Below are 24,951 nucleotides of genomic sequence, written 5' to 3' on the forward strand. Positions count from 1 at the left end.
ATAAAGAGTATCTTAACTGAAACTTTTAAGTGAGAACACACTTGCATCATGTCAGTTTGTAAAAGACAGGCATCTAAGGAGATTGCAGAGACTAGAAATGACCATAAGAAAGGTCAGTTTTGCCTATACCAGATGGACAGCGGCAAAGCACGTTAGCTCTGGCAGAACAGGCTAATTTTCAAGTAATTGAGTTTAGTGAAATCAAGTGAATATTCTGCTCCTGGGAGGGTATAGCATAACTGTCTTCACAGGTGTTCTGGTTTTGCTGTTTCTTGAAAAAAAGGATTTTTAGCTGAAATGTACTTTGGTTGAGAATAATGTCTCATTGCTTATATGAACAGGATCTGATTAAATGCACAGATGAGGCTTATGACATCATATTATCAGATTTTTTTCTCAATATGGTATTAAGAACAGCAAGATTAGTCTAAAATCAATCCACTGGTTGTTTGGAAGTCATTGGAAAAAGTGCACAGCAGGTGTAATTAATGCACAGTGTGATCCTTAATTCAGGGAGCAGATGTTCTGCTGTATGTGGAGTTAACAGCAGAAAAGGAAGCCTGCTGTGGCAGCCTTACTAAAAGGGAATTGCAGTGTTCAAACTGGAACCATAAATCTGATTTCAAAAAGGACTAACCAATACAAGATGTGCAGGTGAAATATTCCCCACCCAAAACATCATTCCCCATCAAAATACTTTCCTTCTTGGAAATAAGAACACACAAACCAGAACATTTTCACACAGAAGATTGTTCTTGATGATGCCTTGGTGAAAGCAAGACAGATAGGTTTGACCCAGATTGCATCATTATCCAAACATGCCTTCAGACCAAAGGAAGCAGGCAAGCAAGTAAGGAAACACAGGTGTATTTATCAATCAACAGGCTGTTCTGGTGGTACTCTGACGTGTGGTAGGTGAATAAGAAACCTGAGAGGGATGACATAGTAGGAAATAGGTAATAACCACAGAGTTATTGCCCCAGTAGTCAGACACTCATGTCCTTTTAGAACAACAGAAAAATTGCTGTAAAACACAAATAGAATCTTTTGAGTGTTAAAAGCATCAATTTTATCAATAGTTAGAATCAGAACAAATGTCCCCATTTTAACATGTAACTCATGACTCTGACAATTACAAATATATCTCTCTATAAATATTGACTAAAATTTTCCTGATTGTCATTTATATTGAACTGAACTAAAAGCATAAAATCACAGCCCTCAGCTAGCTTAAAAATTATCTGGTGGCTAACAGGCTCTGCAGCAGAAAGATCTTGAAGCTGGTTTGAGATCTTTATGTAGTGAGTATTTCCCAGTCACACCATGACAGCAGTCCTGCGGCCTCTGTTTGAATGGGCTGGAACCTCAACCTGCTGAGCCAAGAAAGTCTGTTACTGCACCCGAGTTGCTGACAGTTGGAGACTAATCAGAGTGCTTGTATTTCTTAAAAAGCTTTAAACGGTAAGAAAAAATGTGAAGTTCTTTTAACCCATTTCTAGGTGGATTCACAGGTTTTTTATGTATTACAGAATCTGTTTGAATTTCATATAACAACATATTAAAAAAAAGTATATACTTGTGTAAACCGGTATGAGTGACATTTGGTCTGTGTTGTCACCGGGGAGGTCATCGATTTAGGGCTTCCTTGTTCTGCACAGACTAAGTCTGAAAAGGTGTAAGACTCTTGTGATTCTATCAAGGAGTGTCAACAATTTGGTTTTACTTTAGCACTGGATTAAAAAAATGTCTAATATTTTGGTCACTTTAAATTCTGGTGTCTGTGTGTCTCCATCTGAACTGTGCATGCATTACCTACCTGAATGTCGACTCCAAACAGATTGAAATGCCACATACCAAATTTTTATGAATCAAATGTTACAGAACTAATTTTGCAATGACATGTATTTAGTTGCAGCTGTGATGTGACACATTGATCCATCTTTGAGATTACAGATTTAAATAGGCAAAATCAGGGTAGTTTGTAGTTATAAAAATATCCTAATAAATATTCAGAGATAACTGGATGACTTGTTCTTCATGAATAAGGATTTAGTTTATTTAAACTGAGTATGTTGTCACTGGGGACTGTACATAAGAACTGCTCAAAGTTGTCATAGTTTGCAGGGTCTGGCTCTTGTTTTAGATTGCAGTCTCAGTTTCTAGAATATCTCAATATTCTAATTCACCCCCTTCCTGCTGGTTTTCTTGGAGATTTCATGACAAACTACTAGAAAATCCCCCATTTTACACATGTATCTTCTCTTTCAAGAAAAGGGGAACATGACATTCTTTTTTTCATGTTTCTTCAGTGCATGTGAAGTCACTCCTATTCTGAGTTACCTTAGGGGTTTTTTTGTTTGGATACATAAATAGATTATAGCTGGACCAGTGAGAGATATTGAGTATTCTGTAAGTGCCTACATATGTATGTGGGTCTAAAGCCCACATAACCCAGGCTGTTATGTCTTCAGTTACCTCTCTTCTGTTGTGCAACAAGATTTTTATAATTAATATCATTATTTCTAAGGCAATCCCTGTTATTTTGTGATAAAATTTCTATTCCACTTTAGATAAACCAAATGGCAGCACTAGAAATTAGTGCAACTTTGGTCCAGTCATGGGTTTTAGAATATGTGGGTAAACACAGAAGCAGTTGCAGGTTTGTACCGTTCAGGAACAATGGATAAAACTGACTTTCCTAAAGATGTTGAGTTATTCAACTGGACAATGATCTTAATCCATGTTTGTTGTTTTGGTTTTGGTTGGTTTTTTTTAGGGTTCTCTGTGCAAATATCTGAGTCTCCACACGAGTGACTGGGTGAGCTCTTGTCGCTTGGCACACTCCATAACTAGGGGCCTGGCGTACCTGCACACGGAGCTGCCTCGAGGAGGTAAGGCCAGGAAGGGATTCCAAGATCTTCAAGGTACTCTTATTTCTATCGGGTAGTAGATTCCCGCCTTTCTTTTTTTCTCTGTGACAGTACAGAGAGTAGGAAATGATGAATACCAGTAGGGATTGCTCAGAACTTCTGGTGTGTTCTTTCCTTCTGAACAACCCCACGTCGTGGGCTCTGTCTGTGATGCTCCTATGAAAACAGGAGTGAGAGAGCTAGGAGAGCCCCAGAGAGAGGCAAGAGGAGGAGGCAGAGCCGTGCAGTGCTGCTGTATCATGGCAACAGATTACTGAAGACCTGAAGCACTGGCTGGCTGTCTAGCAGAGGGCAAACAGATGGGGTGTTGCGTTTGTTTTTGCAGTTTAGACGCGGATCACCAAAGCAATTTTTAGTTTGTATGTGAACTGTATACACAAGGAGAAATAATTATATCTTCTAACTCCACTGAAGTTTTATTTATCATGTCTTGATTACTATCTAAGGGTTTGGCCCTAGCCTTTGCTGTGTACAAACGATATGCTGGACTTCTGGTGTTTTATTAGAGTACTGGATGTGACAGTGTATTGATTTGTATCTTTGTATCTACTTGCATGCTTCAGCCAACATTTCAGCAGCTGAAGTGTCATGATTATAAAGCAGAGATTCTGAGATCTGTGATCTGTCAGGCTGCAGAATATGGCCTGGCAATGAAGCTTTTTGGCAGTAAATAAAAGGATAGTTTCATTGAATCTACATTAAGGTGCTAGTGTTTTGATTAAAATTCCAAACTATATATCTCAAATGTTAAGCATCAACTTGAGCAAAGAATGACAACTGAAGATGCTGCTAGAAGTGCAAGCCTGAAAATACCCAAATCAGTATTCCTATGTGACATTGAAACTGCAGCTATCATCTTAAATTCATCATTTCAAAATGTGCAGACACGTGTGTCCATTAGCAGCCAAAAAATGTGTAAGCCTTCCATCAGAAAGAAGAGACAGCCATGGTCTGTGAACGCTAGGGAGGAATTCATGGAGTAGAATGAATTCCACAGTAAAATGAGTTCTATAGTGCTAGCTGCTTTACTAACAAAATAAATTGCATATAAACTAGGAACAACTGAGATTATTCTTTTGAAAAGATCAGATCCCATGCAAGGTGAACGTGTTCAGACTCTGTTCAGGAATAATTTTGTCTACATGTCTTCTGAATACGTCTTCTGAATAGGTGCCAATGCCAATTCCCATCATAACGTAAATAGTTGGTGCCCTGTTTGACACAGGAGTGTGGATATGAGAGAGAGTATTTGAAATGGCTTTTAGGGCTGTGGCAGCAGGTCTGTGCTTAAGTACACAATGTCTCTGTCCACTGCCAAAATAATGCTGAAATATCCCTTGGAAAGAAGATCATTGGCAAACAGTAGAACTGTATATAGCAGTAGCCTAATACATTATGTAGGTATGGTGAAACTCTGAATGCCAGTCAGTTTTCTATAGATCACATACTCTGGAGCTCATTGTAAAGAAGCCAAAGTGTTAGCTTTCTAAAAGATAGGTTGATTCTCAGTTTATAATAGCTGAGCAGACATAATCTGGTTCTCTCATTTTGCCAAACAGTAGAATTGCTCAAATAGTAATGAGCGCTTTCATTTGTCCAAATAGACCATTACAAACCTGCGATATCCCATCGTGACTTGAACAGCCGCAATGTCCTGGTAAAGAATGATGGAACATGTGTAATTAGTGATTTTGGACTCTCAATGAAGTTAACTGGAAACAGACTAGTACGACCAGGTGAGGAAGATAATGCAGCCATTAGTGAGGTAAGTATAAATGAAGATAAACCGGTGCATAAAAGAGCAAATTAGTATGGAAGTAACACTGAGAAAGAGTTATTTCTGTTGCTACACGGTGAATGTTCAGGTGGTACAGTTTCTGTAAGAGGGAGTTGCTGCAGTGTAGGTGAGAAGTGACTGAAACCTCCATAGGAAGAAACTGGTTTTATTCTCAAAACACTCAGACAAACATAGCATTTTGAAAGGCAATAGGTTGGCAACCCTGGAGACTGAAGTTTCTGTGTGAGAAAGGTTTGGTTGCCATGTTTTTTGCAATGATGTGGTACAGGTCCCTTCAGTCTTATGCTGCAAGGGTTAACTGAAGACCAAACATCCTTTAGTTGTTTCGGTGTTAATTTTTTCCAAAATGGTGACATACCACATGCTACATCCTACAACAATTTCTCTGGATGTCATCTGCAATTTTCTGGACTTTAAATGGATACATCTGTGCTAGAGTGAGTACCTATAGAAAGACATGGACCAGTTGAAAAGAACAGGGTCAGAAAAACCAGGGGGTGCTTGAAAGAGTACCTTATGGGAAAAGATAAAAGAATGAGGGTTGTTTAGGGAAGACAGAGACAGGTCTTCAAGTATGTAAACAGCTGCTACAAAGGGAAAGGAATAAACTGTTTGCGTTCAGGACAAGAGATAATGGGGTTGTATTGCAGGAGGGAAAATTCAGGTTAGTTACCAAGAAACCTTTCTAATCTGTGGAAGGCAGCCAGGGTCTGGAATGGACTGCTAAGGAAGGCTGTATAGAATTTGCATCATTTTATGAATTTAAGGAACAGATTGGGAAAACATCTGTTAGGAGTGGGTTATAATGGATTCTAGACAGAAAGAAGAAGCTGATTTCTTAAGCTTTCCTTTTTATGGTGCTGTGACTCAGAGAGTGGGGGAGTTTTTTGTTGTTGTTTTCTTTTTGTATAAGCATAAATATACTTGACATCCAATACAGGCTATGGAAATACAGTGAGGCTATTTTAAACAGAATGAAAGTCCCTAATGGTTCAGTAAATTCGTCAGTGCTTTTACAGAAAACCTTTACATTTCATTCAAAGAATACGTTTTTCAGTGCTAATCACCTTCCCTTAGCAAGTGCTACATTGATAGTAGTGCACGTGTGCTCTTTTTAGATCTCCCCTTACTGAACAAAGAAACAGGGAAAGTGCTGTTAAAATGTAGGTGTAGGGAGCAGTCCTGTGACAAAACACTCTTGTACTAGTACTGATGAGTGAGTGCTCTAATCTATCTAACATATGTCCTAGTGAAAATTAATAGAATCTTACAAGGCTGTTAATAGCCTTTGACTATGGAAGGTGTAGGGTAAAGCCTTGGTGAGAGTTCAAGAAAAAGAGAACAACTTTCCTCTTCAGTAGCACCCTCTTCCATTATGATACATACCTTGATGTTTAACAGAGTAATTCCAGGGGGGGAAAAAACATTTCTGAGAACATTAAATAAAGGACAAAGTTATTTTGTTCTGGTACATACAAAAAAGTGACAAAGTAGGGCAAGGGTTTTGTTATGACTAGGCTGCTGGTAAGAGTCTAGAAGCTGAGGACGTTGATTAGAAGAGAATTGCATTTTCCACAACTGTAGAAAACACCAAACAAAATAGGGTATTAAAAAATAAATCTCCACAATAAATTGAATTTGGAAATTACTTCCTGATGTGAAGCTTTGATTTTATGTTTTCTCAGGTCGGTACGATCCGCTATATGGCCCCAGAAGTGCTTGAAGGAGCAGTGAACTTGAGGGACTGTGAATCTGCTTTGAAACAAGTGGATATGTACGCGCTAGGCCTTATCTACTGGGAGATCTTTATGAGATGTACAGACCTCTTCCCAGGTAATTGAAAGAACTGGGAAAAGCAGAATAGGGGAAAGCAGTACCAGCAACCAAAGCTACTCCTTAGCCAGAGCTTTTGAAAGTGAAGAGGGGAATTAGTTTTCTCAGTTGCTTCTGCCATTAAGTCGGTGCCATCTAGTGTTCGCAGTGGTGGTTGTCAGCGCAGTGTGTTTGAGGGTGAGGCATGGCTCCTGCTGAGAGACTTGGAATTACCTGTTTAAGCAGTTTGCAGGCCTCATGGTAAGGGTAATTTGAGCATTATTATTATTATTGTCCAGAGCTTAAATACATTGAGAGTTAATCTGGTGGGAAGGGCAGTACTTCCAGTTGTTAGAACCGATAAAAGTGTTTTTCAGACTTTTCCCATGAAAGAATGTGTGGAAGAACAGTGTGATTTAATGTAGCCTTTAGTCAGTTGTACTTTTATTTATGATAGTGACATTGAAAATGCAGGGAAATCTTCCAAACCTGTAACATAAAACAAAAGGAAGTAGACTTCTAAAATTTAACACATGAGGTTGTGCCACACCCACCATCTTCTTTCCAAGCAACAGCATATAGAATGATTCTAAAATGCAGCATTCTTTCTATAGTCAAACAGCTGCACTTTATGTGCAGAGGCTTGTAATCTTGCTGGGCTTCCTCACAAATAAGTACACGAATATAATCAGTCAGTGGTGTTTCATGGAAAGTAGGTGTCATCCTCAGGCTCCAAGACATTCTGAATGTACCACTCAGCCAGCAAAGTTTGAGGATGTTATCCTGGGAAAGGTTGCTGAACAGCACGTAATTCATTTGGAGTTAATTCAGATTTTTTTGTGGAGAAAGTGGGGAGCATCTCGATAGACAGCAATTTTGATGATACCTTTCATCACCTGAAAACCTTTGCTTTGCCTTTTAATCTGATTGATTTTTTCCCCCCTTTCTTTCTTTTGCTAATAGGGGAATCTGTGCCAGAGTACCAGATGGCTTTCCAGACTGAAGTCGGAAACCATCCCACTTTTGAAGATATGCAAGTCTTGGTGTCTAGAGAGAAGCAAAGACCAAAATTCCCAGAAGCGTGGAAGGAGAACAGCCTGGTGAGATAGAATATTTGCAAAGAAACAATGATTTAATCAGCTTTGGGGTGTACTCATTTCTTAAAAGCAATTTTTTATTTCTTTTTTAATGTTTGATAGTGTTTAAGGATTGGGAGCTGTTTCTGTCTGGACTTCTTAAATATGGAATTCAGTTTTTAAAAAGCCACTGACATGAAAACTAGATTTCTTTTCAGGAAAAATACTATTATTATTATTCCTATTATTGGATGCTGCAGTGTGATACCCAGCAGATAACTTCTTATATTAATTGTTAGACACTGTCTGTAATACTATGTGTGAAGTGCCCATGTGTTCTCTGGATGCTGGATGAGAAACATGAAGGCATTTTTTGCCTTTTGACATCTTATAAACTAATAAAACCATGAAATAGTTGGCAAAAATGCCAATATACTGTTCCAAAACTAAAATCTGTAAACATTGTAATAAACTTTTTCTGAACTTGTATAGTCCTCAGAATTTGCAGAGGCTATAGCTTCCAGCAATCATTTCATTAGAACTACATTAAAAATTTTATATGGCTTCATTTGATCTGCAATTTTTGTTTTCAAGACCATAAACGTAGTAATGTTGTTTGTTGTTTTGAATTAGTGTAGCTATGGCTTAGAGCCTTGCTTGCTGCTGCAAGCCAACAAGTTACAGCAAGTCAGCTGAACTCTGGTGAGTCTGTGTGCTTGCTTTCGTCTGCAGCAAAGGTGAGGTAATGCTAATCCCCTTAGCTTAGAGGGGGCTGTTTGTCTTTTATTACAAGGGAAGTGAAATGCAGTTACGGGGTTTCACCTGATCCACGGTAACTTCTTTAAGCTAATACAGCTTGATTGAGAGTATGGAAATTACATATTTGACTCCTTCTTAAAAAGCTACTTCCATTTATTCCCTTAGTGAAATCATGCCCTGCAATCTTCAGAGGCTTTGCTAGTTGATAAGTGTGTAGCTGCTGTGCAGACAGCGAGGAGCCTGAGGGCTCACCTGTGCTGGTACTTGTAAATATGTACAAAACCGTTTTCAGAGAGGAGCGTAGCCTCCAGTGGTGCACTGCAGTAAAACATGTTGGAACTGAGTCGGGAGCTTCGAAGAGGGGTTCTTTAATAACACAGTCTCAGGGGCAGGGGAGGGGAGAGAAAAAAATGGAATCCACACCCAAAGGATATAGGAAATCAAACAACTATAGCTATGTTTTAACTATAGCCACGTTGGCAAATGCAGTGTTGGAAGAACCAAGCTTGACAGCTGTTTCTGAAGACAGTTAAAACTAAAACAGTTCAAGAAGGTTTGTTCTGTTTTGCAGACTACCATTTTAAATGTTAATTACATTCTAACAAGCTGATAGACTCCAGCATTATTAGATGATCCTCATATTTAAACTGCCTGACACATTCTTTGTGTTGTTACTATTTTTTTTTTTTTGCAAAAAATCAAAATTATGATGACTATAACTCCAGCTCTAAGGATTGATCTACACCATTGCTTTAAGAGAAAAGAAGAATAAATAATTTGTAGTTCTCTTGTGTATCAAACAATTTCTTCTACCCTATGCCAGTCTAGGATAATATCTGAATGAGCACTCTAGAGGAGGTAATGTAGAAAACTAAGCTCCGGATAACCTCACCCTGGACCCAGGTCCTAACCTCGTATATCTAGTGCATGGGGAAAAAGACTTTTTTCTGTTGTTTAAAGCCGTGCTGACGTGTTGGGTTATAACACTTTCATGCAAATTTATATATTAAAGAAATGTATTTGTCCTTTTCATTTGAGAAATAAAAATAAAAAGCAATGTTTTATTTTTTAGGTCACATAATTAAGGGACTCAAAAGATGTGGAATGCTGTATTTGTGGTTATATATGCAGTCTCAGTCTACTTCTTGCACTATATAGGTGTTATGTTACAGACCTTGATTAGCAGTATTGTTTTTCACAGTGTAAATCAACAATCTGAGCAGATGTTGTGTGTAAAATAATTCAGAGGCTATAAACTATGTTGAGACATTACAGCATTCTTGTCTCACTTGCCAAAGTAGGATCTGAGCTTGACTTCAAAGGTCAGCACTGAAGGATATTAAGAGAATAATAGAATAATGCGGATTTCTGGTCCCTTCTATTTTTTTTGATGAGTGCTAGAACTTCTAAATAGTGTATTTTCATATAGTGGTCTTTGAACCTGAAATTAATAGAAAACACATTGTGGTAAATGTGAAGCTCTAGAAGTTCAGTTTTGTTAGCTATCTGTACAGTCATTATTATGTTCCTTTCACGATCCTTACAACATCAAAAGAAAAGGGTCTACCAGAGGAGATACAATTTTAAATTAAGTGCTGGTTAAATTTACTGCTGGTGAAACCTGTAGGGGAGAGTCTTGCAAAGAGACAAGGCAGGAGATTAGAGTGTCCACTGACTTAAATATTTAGTCTAAATTGTGATGAAATCAAGTCCTAAAAGCTGAATTGAAGGCATTTTATTGTGGGAGAGAAAACAGATCCAGGTCCTTGTGCCTGCAAGGTGCTTTTAGACTTGTGTCCCTCAGCTAAGGGGAGGGTAGTTGCTTAGCCCCTCTGTGATCTGCTGTGGGAAGATAAAGGTTTGCTTGTGGGGGAGCTCATCCCCACCAGTGCAGCCATGGCTGCATCACTAAGCAGCAGTGACTTGCCAGATGCAGGCGGTGCCAGGAGCCCGCTCGGTGGGTGAGGAGCTCTGGGCTCGCCTGCAGAGCCAGTCCGGGCTTTCGCTGCCAGAAGGGCACAAAGCAGTTCCGGCACAGAGGCAGCCAGCAGGACCCACTGAATGCCATAGTGCCCAGCTGGGATTATGCGCAGTCCTTGGCGCTGGAGAGGTTAAAGCTTGGCTGTAGATGTGAGATGTTCTGGCAAACCAGATCCTCTTCACGGGCCATAGATTGGCAGCAGGGGCCCATAAATGTCTGCCTGGCTTGTGTACTCCAGATGCAGTGGAAGCAGAATTGTTCAGTGCTCATAATTTCAGTTGTTTCCTCTCCAGTTCTCTGAGCATATGGCAGCACGTTTTGGAGGTCTTGAGCTCTAATCCTGACTGTACAGTTCATCCCGCAGTGTGATGCCAGGAACGTGTGTGTGTTTCTGTTTCTCCATCTGTAAAACAAGTGCAGCAATAATCTCCTCCCGTGGCGCAGACAAATTCACTGATACTTATGAGACATTTGGATGCTACAGTGGTGAACAGAGGAAGAAAAGCATGATGAAATGGGCACGGCTGTGTTATCTGCATACAGTGCAGGGGAGCGAGGCAGTGACCATTAGCAGAACTGTGAGGGTAACAATGACAGCATTTCCAGGATATCAGCAATCCTTAGTACACAGCTCTCATAAGGCAAGGAGAATAAGCTGAGCATGCATACCTCAGAGGGCTGGCTGAAGGTTGTATGGACATTGGTGAATGGAGCTTTTCCTAAATAATTGTCTTCCAGTTGATGTGTGTGTGTGAGGTATGATAATACTAGTCATGCATATTGCAGTTATTAGGTTAAACTAGCTTTGAATGAAATCATGTGTCTTCTGTTTCTCTTTCCTACCAGCTAGTGACTGTTTTCATGCATGCAGAGTGGTGCCATAAAACAGTAAATTAGAAGCACAATATAAAGGGGAAATAATTTAAGATAAAGGGTTTTTGTCTTCTGGCAGGCTGTGAGGTCACTTAAAGAAACGATTGAAGACTGCTGGGATCAAGATGCTGAGGCTCGACTAACAGCACAGTGTGCTGAGGAGAGAATGGCAGAACTCATGATGATCTGGGAGAGGAATAAATCAGTTAGTCCAACAGTCAACCCTATGTCAACTGCCATGCAAAATGAGCGGTAAGAAGAGAACGCATTTGGGTTTAGTCAGCAGCAAATGCCCAATGCAGTGCTCAGCTTGCTCCAGGAGGGAAGCTGCAGCTTGCTGCTGGCTTAACATTTCTGCACTTGTGACATGGGGGTGTGTTACGTGAGCTAGTCTACATGTGGGTATTGTGTGACATGGTCCTGATTGCTTGTGTTCTTAAGATCTCTGTATGTGTCCCTGAAATTCAGGCACCTTTTGTTGCAACAACTGTACTTCTCACAGAGGGGCCTTTTAAACTGAGCTTAGGCAAACTGTCTCAGCGGGCTTGCAACGATATGGAGTGATGAAGGGAATTGTCTTTAAGGACACTTGCTAAATGATGCATAAAACTTCTGTTTAAAGTGTTCTGCTAAAAACTGAATTCGCAGTCAGTGTGAGTTCAGGAAATTACAGAGTCTCAAACCTGCAGTTTTTCAATTAAAGAACCACAGGGCCATGGTTTAAGGCATCGTTATTCTGACCCCAGGGAGAAAAGTGCTGTACGTTCTCTGCTTATATATGATCCACAGGGAGCAAGAATTTGCAGAACTGACATTAGTGCTTAATAGTACGTGCTAGAAATCTGGATTTAAGAGAAGAGTAATGTTGCTGTATATTGCAGTGTTTATTGTCATGGAAAAAATTATGTTCAAATCGTAGAATATCTAAATGGTTAAAATAGTAGAGTTTTCATGGTGTAGGACCTTTTGACTTCTTCCCAGCATTCCTTTCTTGGTCTTGTCTGTTGAGTTCTTGTTGACTCCTCTAGTGTCACTTCTCCACATCTGGAGTGGTACCTTAGCGCTCAACTAGACAAACAGCGTATTGGACAAATAGAAGAAAATTACTGTTCTCTTAGTAAATAACATCCATGATGAAATTTTGCCCCAATTTTCTGCTACCCAGGATTTTTCAAGGAAGTTACTGAAATATCTGTTTGTACTGGGTCTGTCCTTGTTTATGCATGGAAAGAAACAGAAAAACATTCATCTGTCTTAAATGAGAGGCTTTATAACATGAGGTGATTTTTACACATATGATCTTAATATCCCTTATTTTTTCTTAAAGGAATCTGTCACATCATCGACGTGTATCAAAGATAAGGCCATATCCAGATTACTCTTCCTCTTCCTACATTGAAGATTCAATCCACCACACTGACAGCATAGTGAAGAACATTTCTTCTGAACATTCAATGTCCACTACACCGTTGACTTCAGGCGAAAAGAATAGAAATTCCATTAACTACGAGCGGCAACAGGCGCAAGCTCGCATTCCTAGTCCTGAGACGAGTGTCACCAGTCTGTCCACCAATACTACCACCACCAATACAACTGGCCTCACTCCTAGCACTGGCATGACCACCATATCCGAAATGCCTTACTCGGATGAAACAAACTTACATACTGTCATGCAACCAGGTGGGCCCACCCCTGTTTGCCTGCAGCTAACAGAGGAGGACTTGGAGACAAATAAATTGGATCCAAAAGAAGTGGATAAGAACCTGAAAGAAAGCTCTGATGAGAATCTGATGGAACATTCACTTAAGCAGTTTAGTGGGCCAGATCCACTCAGCAGCACTAGTTCCAGCTTACTTTATCCACTGATAAAGCTTGCAGTAGAGGTGACAGGACAACAGGACTTCACACAAGCTGCCAATGGTCAAGCATGTTTGATTCCAGATGTCCCATCTGCTCAGGTCTATCCTCTACCCAAGCAACAGAACCTTCCGAAGAGGCCCACTAGCCTCCCCTTAAACACCAAAAATTCAACAAAGGAGCCACGGTTAAAATTCGGTGGCAAGCACAAATCAAACTTGAAGCAAGTGGAAACAGGCGTTGCCAAGATGAACACTATCAATGCTGCAGAACCTCACGTCGTGACAGTGACCATGAATGGAGTGGCTGGGAGAGGCCACGGCATAAACTCTCATGCTGGCACCACCCAGTATGCCAATGGCACGGTGCCCTCTGGCCAGACAAGCAGCTCAGTAGCGCAGAGGGCCCAGGAAATGCTTCAGAACCAGTTCAGTGGAGAGGATAGTCGGCTGAATATTAATTCAAGCCCTGATGAGCACGAGCCCTTGTTGAGGCGGGAGCAGCAGGTTGGCCACGATGAAGGTGTTCTGGACCGCCTCGTAGACAGGAGGGAGCGACCACTGGATAATGGCCGAACAAATGCCAATAACAACAACAGTAATCCGTGTCCAGACACAGCAACAGCCAGTATCCAGAATGTAGTGAGAAATCCTGGGCAGACCCAGACTAGAAGAGCACAGAGGCCTAATTCGCTGGATCTGTCAGCTACAAATAGTTTGGATAGCAGTAGTATGCAGTGTAAGTGCCTACAGGACTTGAACAGTTTCTCTGACACTTTTTTACTTAGTAACTATATATATCTGCTTGAATAGAAATTCCTTCCACCTCTCCTGTCCCTCCTCAAAGCATACTTATTAAATCCTATATAAATTTAATCTCTGGAGTCAGCACAATTTCAGTCGTTTTGATAAAGTCCTGTCTCCATCATTTCCAGCACATTAGATCACTATCTTCCTTCCACATACACAGAATAAATGTGTCCCTTTCTAATCCATCTACTCTTGACTCTAGGTTAACTTTTGTAATTCCTTGCAAGGCCCCTACCTTGGCAGCTGCAAATCATATTGAAAAAGCTTCCTATTCCTTTCTACAGGGGCACATTATACTTTTTTCTCTTACTTTTCCCCATTCTCCTAACAGTAGTCATCTCTAAGATGCATTGCTTAAAATAATGTTTTATAATAACTACTTATATACTTCATTACTTTCAAAGCAATTGATTTTACTGTATTAGCCCAGATGAGCCCTTGATGAAGGGTTGGGTATTGTCTTTTTTGTTATTTGAGCTGCAAAAATTATAGCAATTCTTTGTCCGTTTACCATGTACATATTAAAAATTAATCAAAGTAGTTAGAGAAGGAATTAATTTTAATAGACAGTTTCAGAATAACTACCTTAAATTTTTATAGCCAAATATCTAAGAGGTTACAGTGGGACTCTCCTTTTAACAGTAAGAATGTAATCATATAGTTACAGTTAAGTTAGGTCCATCCTTTGTGTTTGACTTTGAGCTTGTATGAGCTATTGGAAAGGCCTCCTGCTGTGCATTTTAAAGAGAATATATATTTCCAGAAGGCACATTAGTCTTCGAAAGTGCTTGCAAATCTCTTGACTGTGTTTAGACAGATGCTGTGATCCTAGTGAAATAAACTGAGGTGCCAGCACCTTTGGAAATAAAAGGTTTAAAACCAAACCAGAACATATCACATATCTTTCAAGAAATGTAGTTGAATATTCAGCAGTGGAATGTTTAAGCCTTCCTTTTAAGTAGGAAACCTTATTTTTGCCTTAACACGTTGACATGATTTGAAATCTTATTGAGGTAAAGAAAAAAGATTATTGCAGCAAATTTCTTTAATTGATGATTAAGTTAAAAGAAAAGGTTGCATAAAGGGGTTTTTTAACAATCAGATTTTTATTGATGAAGTTTTATCACGATTAAAGTTGGGTTTGCAACCCAACATTCCAAATCCTGACTTAAAATCTTAACAGAGAATGGATCATTTTGTATTCAGGTGAAATGTTTTGCCAGGTGAAGTAGGATTAGGGGATCTAAAATTTTATTACGCTATTAGAATTCTAGCCTTTGCTGTCCTTTAGTAGCAACATTCTTTTGTACCTCCCATTACAGGTAATATAAGATACTATGATTGCAAAAGCCCCTCAAATGTCAAATGCTGATTCTCCTGTTTGATGCCAATGTGCGTTCCAGGTAACACAAATTACTTCACTGAAGTAATTTCTGACAGAGAACAGAACCTAACCCCTGTTTTAATGGCAGCTGTTGCAGTTGATATACCTGTCATGCCTCTGCCACACAGTTGCCTCTGTGTGATGAGATTTTGTTCTGTTTCACATAAGTAACAACCTTGGACTCCAATCTAATCTCACCTTCCTCATAAAACTATTTTCTACTCTGTTTTTTTTTTTTGTTTTTGTTTTTGTTTTTTTTTATCTTTTCCTTCAGTAGGTGACTCCTCACAGGATGGCAGATCGGGCTCAGGAGAAAAGATCAAGAAACGCGTGAAAACTCCGTACTCCCTGAAGCGGTGGCGTCCTTCAACGTGGGTCATCTCCACCGAGCCTCTGCACTGCGAGGTCAACAACAACGGCAGTGACCAGGCAGCCCCCCCCAAATCCAGCACTGCCGTTTACCTTGCGGAGGGAGGCACTGCCACCACAATGGTATCTAAGGACGCAGGAGTGAACTGCCTGTGAAATACTTTAAAAGCCGACAAATGACCTTTTTTTTGCATTATTTGAAACAAACGTGCAGAAGACATTTTAAAAAACTGCTTTCTCCTCCTGTCAGCACCCCCTACCAAGGACTCGCTTTAAATAGATTTCAGCTATGCAGAAAATTTTTAGCTTATGCTTCCATATTTTTTTATTTTGTTTTATTTTTTGAACGTTTTTGCACTTTTATTTAGTATCGCTAAAGTTAAGTCTGTCTGTTTTGACCACGGAATATATATATGTGTATCAAAAATGTGGTCTCAAAATATTTTTTTAAAAAAAAAGTAACAAAAAAAAGTATTGCTGATAATCAGTTTGGACCAGTTTCTTAAGGTCACTAAGATCATAAGCAGACTATAAGACAGGTTTGACTGCAGTGGTGTCTTGTAACCATGTTTTGATTTCTGTGCACAAGCTAGTCTGTATATTTCTATGTTACAAAGTGTATTCTCTTTTGAACCCCTTATTTTTCTTGTGTCATGTTGAAATGTGCAATAGTCTATAGTTCACAGTATGCTTTATTGAAAAGTGTGTTTCTAAAACTGCCACATGTTCCCATTTTTGTATCTGTTAATTTTTCCCTGACAGTTGAGCAGTCAGCCGGTCATGACAGTGAACTTTGCACATTGTAGCCAGCTTGAAGCAGCTGCCTATATCACATTGTGCTCAGAGGTCACAATGCATGAATTTTCCCCAACTTGAAAGGGCTTTTAAAAAGGAACAAAAAAAAAATTCTGAGCTCAGTACCTTTCCTTTGATCCTTCCAAATCAAAATGTGTTTCCTTTATAGTAGTAGATGCCAGCCTGTGAAGTTCTGAATAACAAAATGGTGAACAAATGTAAGGAAACAATGTCAGCCATTTTTTCCATTTTATTTTGTGTGCAGTTTTACCCCCTGTATTTATGTAAACCCTTATTTAGATCACTAATGATGTACATTGAAAAATACATTTTATTCAGAAATATTAATAACTGTCATACTTAAAAGCTCGAGTGAAGATAGGTTGTGAACGTACTTTGTTTACACAGAGAAAAAAAATCATGAATCTTACTTGGCACAAAGCAGTTTTGTGATGAGTCACAAATCTTGCCTGATTTACCTACCTACAGACAGTCTGAGGTAAAATCAACCTAATTAACCTATGCAGGTAGGTGCATCCTAATTGACTCTTGTTGCCAAGTTGAGTTGAAACTCGTCCTCCCTTCAGAGTTTTTAGAGAGCCCCTCATTCATCGTGTTAAAATTTATTGCATGCTTTTAAAATTCATGGGTGTTTGCAGGGGAGGGTTGGGGATTTTTTTTCCCTCTGCATAGTCCCTTCTTTCAGTTTGTATGCACATTGATTTTAGCTGTCAGTGAATGTGAATGTAATATCTATTGAGATAAATTGGTTTTTTACCATCTCAAGTAAACCTTACCTTTTTTTTGGAATGATTGGTTTTACTGTCTACTGAAAGAAAATTAATTTCCTTATTAGTCAGGACCTCCTTCCACCTGAGAAATATTCTTTCTGATTGAAAACACTTCAGTAAAAACTATTTAGATGAAAAAGACATCAGTCTTTGGTACCAAGTAAAGTTTTATCACTTTATCTGAAAACTGGTGATGTTCAAAGAAAGAAAATCAATTCAGTCAGCCTGCCAGACTCCTGTGGCAGGATACTGGCAGCAAACAATTGCCTCCCTTAGCCTGTCTCCTTTCAGATGGCTGAAACAGATGCTCTCTGCTTTTAAGCTCATTTGTTTCCTTGCTGTTTTATTACTTTTTCCCCCTAAGGTAAACTTTGCCAACCTTGTTCTTCTGTATCTGATGATACAAGTAGCCTAATACATGCCTTGCTGCATCTGATTCTTGCTGTTCCCCAAAATCCCTTGTTTGTGCTTGATTGCTATGATTTTCTCTTGTAACGCTTCTTAACGTTTCTTAGATTCTCCTAGATATCTCCAAGAGATAGCTCTATAAATCCAGACTTTGATTAAGTGTAGTTGTAGAAATACAAGCCAAGAGGCACATTTCAGGCTCCTGATGTTCTTTAAGCTCCAGTTCAAATAGTACCTCTCATCTCTGAGGCGTAATTATGTTATCCCCCTGTATAAATACACAGCTATATCTCCCCTCTTCAAAAATACAGCCTTCCTCTGGTTTGACTTTTAATTCACTCTCCGGCTTCCCATCTGCTGCAATCTCACATCCCAAATGTTGAAAACCTGCCAGTTGCTCAGCTGGGTTTCAAGACCTGAATCAGAATTTCGAGCATTCTCTTCATAATACTCAGTGTGGTTTTCTTCTCTTCTGGCCTCCTTTGAGTCTCCATTTGAAGTGCGCTGTGTTGTTTAGTGGTGAGCACTGTATCATGTGTATCGAAGATTCTTCACTCCTTTCCCAGTGACTTTTGCTTTGCTTTGCGTGTATCATCCATCAGCATTTCAGAATATGGGCTGAAAAGAGTATTTAGGACTCTCTTGTCTAACTCAAAACACTCTGGGGAGAGAAAAGTTACTTCTCTGACTGCTGCTTCTTTTTGCTAAGACAGATTTGCACCCGTCTTCTCTAGCCTTTCTTTGCGGGCCAAGCCTTTGTAAGAAATCCAACCTTTTTGTGATCAATGCAATCAAAATCATTTTAATACCAGATGAAAGTGTTCTGCAGTTTTTCTTAAACATTCTTAAAGCAAACAATGCGCTTTTTTCCCTTTTATCTGTTCCTACTATTTGTATGCCTCTGGGATGAATTATTATCACTAGCAAGTATTGGCTTTGCAATCTACTGTGGATAAATATAATTTGCAATGTGATAGAAAAATGTACTTTATCACAAAATACCCTATAGATGAAATAGAGGAAAAACTATTTATTTTTAAAAGTCAGTCAAAACAAACTCTTAAGCAGGTACCAAAATATTGTAATTCTGCACAGCTAGATGAGACCAGATTAGCTGTTTGGTTTTAATGCTTAATTTAGTAATGCCCTTTTTTTTTTTTTCTCACAGCACATAATCCAATCTCCATAGAGTACTTTCTCTGTAAGTTAAATGATAATGGATTGTGTCTCGTACCACAGGGAATAATCCTTAACCAACCAAAATACATGTAAGAGAGAGAATTCTACAGACCAAACACAGGGATGGTTGATAAATGTACTATAAACAAGGGAGACAAATGTGATTTATTTCCTTGTAGTTTTTGATTTTATTTTTATTTGTTTGTGTTTTAAGACAAAAAAGGATAATGATGAAAGTTGATAATTTTCTATTAGTTTCTCATGTATATTGCAGACAAGATAAATATAGCAAACAAAAATAGAATGATAGTGTAAATACCTATGAATTGTGTCAAATAGGCAACAGTAGAATATTTGTTATGGTAATTTATAACAGATAATTCAAGTAAAATGTTAGAGCAAACATTTGTGATGTTTGTATATACAAGACAAAATCCAAAATCTTACTGGTTATAGAAAACGAAACCAGAAGAGTTGCTTGGGTTAATGCATTGTCTCTTGTTCTGTTTCCTGTAATAAAGATAGTCACCAACATAACATGGTTTTTAGAGTGTGAACTCTAATCATTTGACCAGACATGCCTCATAGTCAGGTCTATTTCCTAAAATGATATTTACAAGTCATGTTATTAACAACACTTCCCCTAAACTTCCTTATAATGCTTAATAGCTTCATGTGCTAAACAGTTGGTATTAACAAGGCCTTTCGTGAAGCTCCAAGATGCACTTAAACTGCACAGCTAAAGCAAAGGGATTCCTAACTTTAAACCATCTGATAGTGTCATAATTAGAATATTCTCAGAAACAAACAACATTTCCATTTGTGTTTTGCTTTCTTAGTGCTGCCCATTTGTGTCCTGTTTTCCTATAGAAAACTACCTAATTTTCAAAGGCAACACATTTTGATTTTTTCAGTGCACTGGGCACAAAACAATGCAAAATAGATGCTGGCAAGTTTCAGGAAACAAGCAACAAAAAAACCTCACCTCGTAAATATGTTTAGAAAGTACATATCCTCCCACCTGTAAACTTTCTCTAAAAGAAATCTGTAATCCTACCTGCCTCAGGAGAATAAGGAAGTTCTTTAATTGTATGGAATAGATTATTGGCCCAAATTCAGTAACAATGAATTCTTACTTAAAAAAATATATATGTATACATTATATATGCTGTAGATTCAGTGCATTTTTCTGTAATGATATTCCTTTTTTAAATATTAAAAAACCTCAACATTACTGCATCTATGTTCAGATTATCATTTTCTTTCATGAAAAATATTCAGAAGTTCATAGTCATTCTGCTATTGAAATGTTACTATTGACTTTTCCACCCTAATTAGGGAGAATTTTAAAATTCGCATATTTAATCAGTACAGGAGACACTAATTATGCTGTAGTTTTTACTTGTATAAAAACGATGGCAGTTTGCATTGCTGAAACAGGCTGGTTTCAATAATAATTGCCAAGCACAGTAGCATATACATGACCTGATGCCTAACTGGAAAATTTGTAGCAGCTCATCAAAGTAAATTGAAATTGGATTGATAAGTCTATGAAAGTTGGATTATAGACTAGGCAATTTGGTATTTTGCATGAATTTGGATTATTTGAACTTTTCTGTCTGGTCTCCCACTACCCATTTTAACAGGTATTAACCTCCTTTTTAAAATGTGCTCATTATTTTTTGTTCAACTTTAAGCCTTTCACCAATGAAAACTAAACATATTGCAGTGAAGCCAGATATATATATTTTTATGTAAACTCCTTCTATATTTAGATGCATATATGTATGTTGTGCATGAGTTACAGCATCAGATGGTAGCACTGGTAGCAAATATAATTTTTTTTCATATGCCATTTTAAAATTGTCTTTAGTGCATCACAGTAAAGTTGGGATCAGACTGTGCCATACAGTCCAGTAGTTCAAGATCTCCCATGACAGACTTGTCACTGATTGTTTAGGTGGAATGGATTTATGAGAGGAAGAGAAACCTGGGAATGCACATGACAAGTTTTATGTGAAGCTGAGTAATTTAAGGTGCCTCTCTTAAAGATCAAAAAATAACCCAGAACACTTAACACATAATTTTTACAAGGCTTTTTTATGTAGTAGCTATAGTTATGTGTGTGGTTGCTATTTAAACATAGTGTTTTAGTCCATTAAATCCAATTACATTTTAAGCTTCTATATTGCCATATAAAACTGTAGCTGTAGAAATACATCCCTTTTTGATCTCACCCACCTCCCAAGTGGGTTCAGTTTTGATGTGAAATAGTGACAAATCAGATTTCTCATTTTGAGGTTTCTTCTGCACTGAGTAAAATAGGTAGGAGAACTTCCATTTCTGCAGATAACAGATGTAGGTGCTCCTTCAAATCCAGATAAGCATCATTATTGGCACAATTGTATCCGAGGGAATCGGCACCTGACTGGCTCATGGTTGAGCCAGGTGCCGTTGGAATCAAAGAGAAGTCTGCTGTTGATTATGGGCAGAGGAGGGGTGTGTCCTGCTGGCTGTGGTGTTAAACACTCCTTGGGAGGATTAGCCCTGGGAAAGCTGATGTGGAATGTGGGACCACAGGGACGAGCCCTGGCTCCCGATGCCTTGCTGGGTGTTTGTTGGTGGGGTCTCCAGGCTGTGGGGCAGGGTCGGCACAGTGCAGCTGTGATTATTGTCCAGAAGTGGAACTGCATCGGGGCAGTGGGAGTGGAAGGTTTCAAGATAAGTTCTCATTTACACCAATTCCTTTAATGTGTATCTGGGCTCCACACAGGTCTGTTACTTTTTATGGCCGTCTCTATTTATTTCACTGTGGTTTAATATACACATGTGCATAATAATCAGGAACTAGTTGGAGTTATGTTGCTTTATAATGTAATTGTCAGATATTTTTTAAAAGCCTATTGATCAGCAACTGTTTAAATTTGCAAGTCATTCAGTTGGTTACCTTCAGTGCACACACCATGCTCAACAGTGCAGTAACTGTCACACGAAGGAAGGATTTATTCCCAGTCTTTGCAGACTTCTGCAGATGTATCACAGGAGCGTACACCCACCCGGGGCACAGCATCTCGCCTGGTAACTATTTTAAAGCAGAAATAATTAGCCTTTATAACTTCCTAGTTACAAGGTCTCCCTAAAGTCAATTTTTATAGCCCACTCACTTGTTTTTAAGACAGCAAAAATGTGTGAGGTTTATTTCTAGAGCACTTGATTAATTTTTTTTTTTTGCTTCAGAACTGTATCATGAAGTATCACACTTCAGTCTTGTTTATTCAGAAGGAAAGAAAATAGTTCATGTTTATGTAGTTTGTAAGAAGTCACAAGAACAAACAGGCAAGTCCAAGTTATAGCTGACTCATTTGCCACTTTTGAATTTCCTGATTGGTGACTCTACTCTCTCTTTCACGCTGTTGAAATGTATTTAAAACAGTTTGTATGTAGTGTTTCTTGTCTGCTTTTTGTCTCTAGAGGAAAGCGTGCTCTATTCACATTTATATAAGCTGGAATCATATTTTACCATTACTGTTGATTATTTTCCCCCCTAAATGCAGTATAAGAGGAAAATGAACATGGCAAGGACCGATTTCTAGGGTTTGGTCTTCTGTAGAAGCTGAAATATGGAGATGTGAAACTGGCATTTTCCTTATGAAAGACTGTAAAGAGAGCATTACTTTCTGAGCGAGCTTTTCTGGGGGAAGAGGGGGAGAAATCCTAAACTATGGAGTCTCATCAGAACCCTTTTGTTAACGGGTATTTTTGGTTTTCCTCTCAAACACTGAGGAAATATCATGTATGAATTTATAAATAATTGCTTTCAGTTATTTCTTTTGTATAAGCTGCCCAATACCCTTGCTATGCTGTATAAGTTGTGTTTCATGGAACAGTGTGAGTATGAAATAAAAAGCTAATTTTTGTTTTTTAATCATCTGTGGATGCCACTATGAAAGCTGACATTGTTAAAGCCACTACAGAGTTTTCTATGAATACTTGTAAGAATTGTTTTGTTATATATAAACCTAAATAAAGAGATTGTATTGATACAGAGACATTGGATAAGAACATTTAAAAGGCTATTCTTTGGGCCTCGAAGAAAAGGCTTGCTGTAAAATGGTGCATTATTCCATTTATTAAAGATCATATTAATGACAAAAAGCACTGTCTTTTGTGCGTTTTTTGTGTTATTATTGGCCACGAGTAATAAGATGTGCTCCCAGGAATGAGAGGGTTGCAGTAATGCAGTGCCTCTGCTCACTTCTCTGCCCTTTCTCGCTGGTCAGTCAGCTCAGGTGTTTGTACTGGAACTGGACACCGTTTTATAGGTGTTTCAAAGCAGCAGGCTTTGCATGACCTCCTGTCACACTCATCTGCCTGCTAAGTGTTTAAATGCAAAAAAGAAAACAAAACCAAAAAAAACCCCAGAAAAAACAGGAGAAAGAGGCATTAAACTGAATGGTTTTCTCCTTCACTTTTGGTTGAGTGGCACTTGGGGAGAGCACAGGATTGATGGCAACCAGGCACGTGGGAGGAACACAGCAAGGATCAACCTCTGCAGGTGGGACAGGAATTAAAAGGGAAACCCCTTATCCTTCCCACACAAGCTATTGCACTTTCTCCTCCCCATGAAGAGACAATGTCCTGGCATTCTTACAAGCAGGAGCTTTTGCAGCCCAGAGCTGCCTTCCTATCCAGCAGAACTAAAAGAGATGGATTAAGATAGTAGAAGGATGCTGCAAATTTCCACCAACTGGCACTTTCCACTATACACAGATTGGTGGGATCCATCCTGCAGCTCAGTTGCTTTGTTGGGTTTGTCTCTCCTCCTCACTTAATTCTTATTAATTTATTTTTCTCTATTCACAGTGGTGATTTTTGCAGGCAAAAAAGGAAAGTGATACAAGTCTTACACTTCTGTGGCCAAGGAACTAACTCCAAAATGCAAGGAAAGAAGGGAGACAGAGTAAGGAGCTTCATTTCTTGCTGTCATAAATAAGGAGGAAGCAACAAACTGAGGCAAGTAGTGTGTGGTTGAGTATCTGCCTGTATGGCAAATCACCTCAGCCCCACAAGTACAGTGGGGGATATTTGTTTCAGGCATCAGCAACACAGTGAACCCAGAAACCCCTGGCTGCAGGGAGGGTCTACGGCAAGCCCTGCTTCCCCTGCAAGCAGGAGGCACACTGAGAGTGGGGGCCAGCATAACAAAAGGAGCAGACATGTCCCCAAAAGCAATTATCATTCTTTGCTGACAGTAAGAGGAGCCAAGTCCTGCCCTACCCCAGCAGGTGTGGCTGAGCCTTGTCCTCGGGGCATCTGAGAAGCCTTGACTCAGCCCTGCAGTAACAAACTGTTACTGGTGAATTTTGCTGATATTTTCACTGGGTGCATGAGCTCCTCAGGTCTAAGAAGTAGTCTCCTCATAGTGTTCCTTGTGTGACCTCATACACTCACCTCTGCCAGCTCTCTCCTGCAGAAATAACAGCCACTTTTATATGGCTTTTGCTTTGCTAATGGGAAATGAAAGTAAAACAACAATAATTATATTGCCCTTTGTTCCAGAGCAGTGATGCAGCTGCAGAACGTACTTTGTGGAACACAGCCACGTCAGTCTTCCATTTGTTTCCATTCAGGGTTTTTTTCCCCCATTTGCTTCTTGCTAATTCTGATGTTATGGAAATTCTCCACGTGCAAGAGATTATAGACATCTGCTCGCTGCCATGACCCAAAGCACATTCTATTGGATAAGAAGGTTAATTTTCCACAGGCAGGAAAACTAACCTATACCAAAATGTTTGTGTCTGTATAAATTCAGCTTTTCATGTTAGCCTGAAAGGTTGTCATTCTGCATCCAGTGAGGAGTTGAAACGTTTTGATTCCTGGAATTTCAGTGGCACACTTTGGTATTCTGCTTTTATGTCAGGGGATCATCTTCTCTCAGCTCTCAGTACCACAGGGGAAGTCTGTGAGAAATCCACAAATGTGATCTGAGCTGAAGTCATGCTTTGGGGATCACTCATGCCTCTTTTACAAAGACAACAAATAAGGCTGGCTGAGGACAGCTGGCCTGTGGGAGGTGATTAAGGAAAGCAAGTCTGTATTTACTATGCAGTGTCTGAGCAAATGGCATTTC

The 24,951-nt window shown here is 39.1% G+C and overlaps 1 protein-coding gene across 4 annotated transcripts in view; it reads left to right on the forward strand.

The window, feature by feature from the left end:
• BMPR2 (bone morphogenetic protein receptor type 2) overlaps positions 1–22,976 on the forward strand; it is a 108,227-nt gene extending 85,251 nt beyond the window's left edge. For 2 of the 4 annotated variants that reach the window (XM_027678281.1, XM_027678280.1), the window contains 7 exons: positions 2,777–2,891; positions 4,535–4,695; positions 6,414–6,561; positions 7,504–7,640; positions 11,309–11,481; positions 12,557–13,824; positions 15,554–22,976. In XM_027678281.1, coding sequence (XP_027534082.1) covers positions 2,777–2,891; positions 4,535–4,695; positions 6,414–6,561; positions 7,504–7,640; positions 11,309–11,481; positions 12,557–13,824; positions 15,554–15,804 — 2,253 coding nt within the window. In that variant the 3' untranslated portion in view covers positions 15,805–22,976. Of the gene's footprint in view, positions 1–2,776; positions 2,892–4,534; positions 4,696–6,413; positions 6,562–7,503; positions 7,641–11,308; positions 11,482–12,556; positions 13,825–15,217; positions 15,299–15,553 lie in introns of all 4 variants that reach the window. The other 2 variants (XM_027678283.1, XM_027678282.1) reach the window with 2 other exon arrangements.
• The last annotated feature ends 1,975 nt before the right edge of the window (positions 22,977–24,951 follow it).

The sequence above is a fragment of the Neopelma chrysocephalum genome, unplaced genomic scaffold (assembly GCF_003984885.1).
Source record: "Neopelma chrysocephalum unplaced genomic scaffold, ASM398488v2 Primary Assembly neopelma1_44, whole genome shotgun sequence".
Classification (NCBI taxonomy): domain Eukaryota; kingdom Metazoa; phylum Chordata; class Aves; order Passeriformes; family Pipridae; genus Neopelma; species Neopelma chrysocephalum.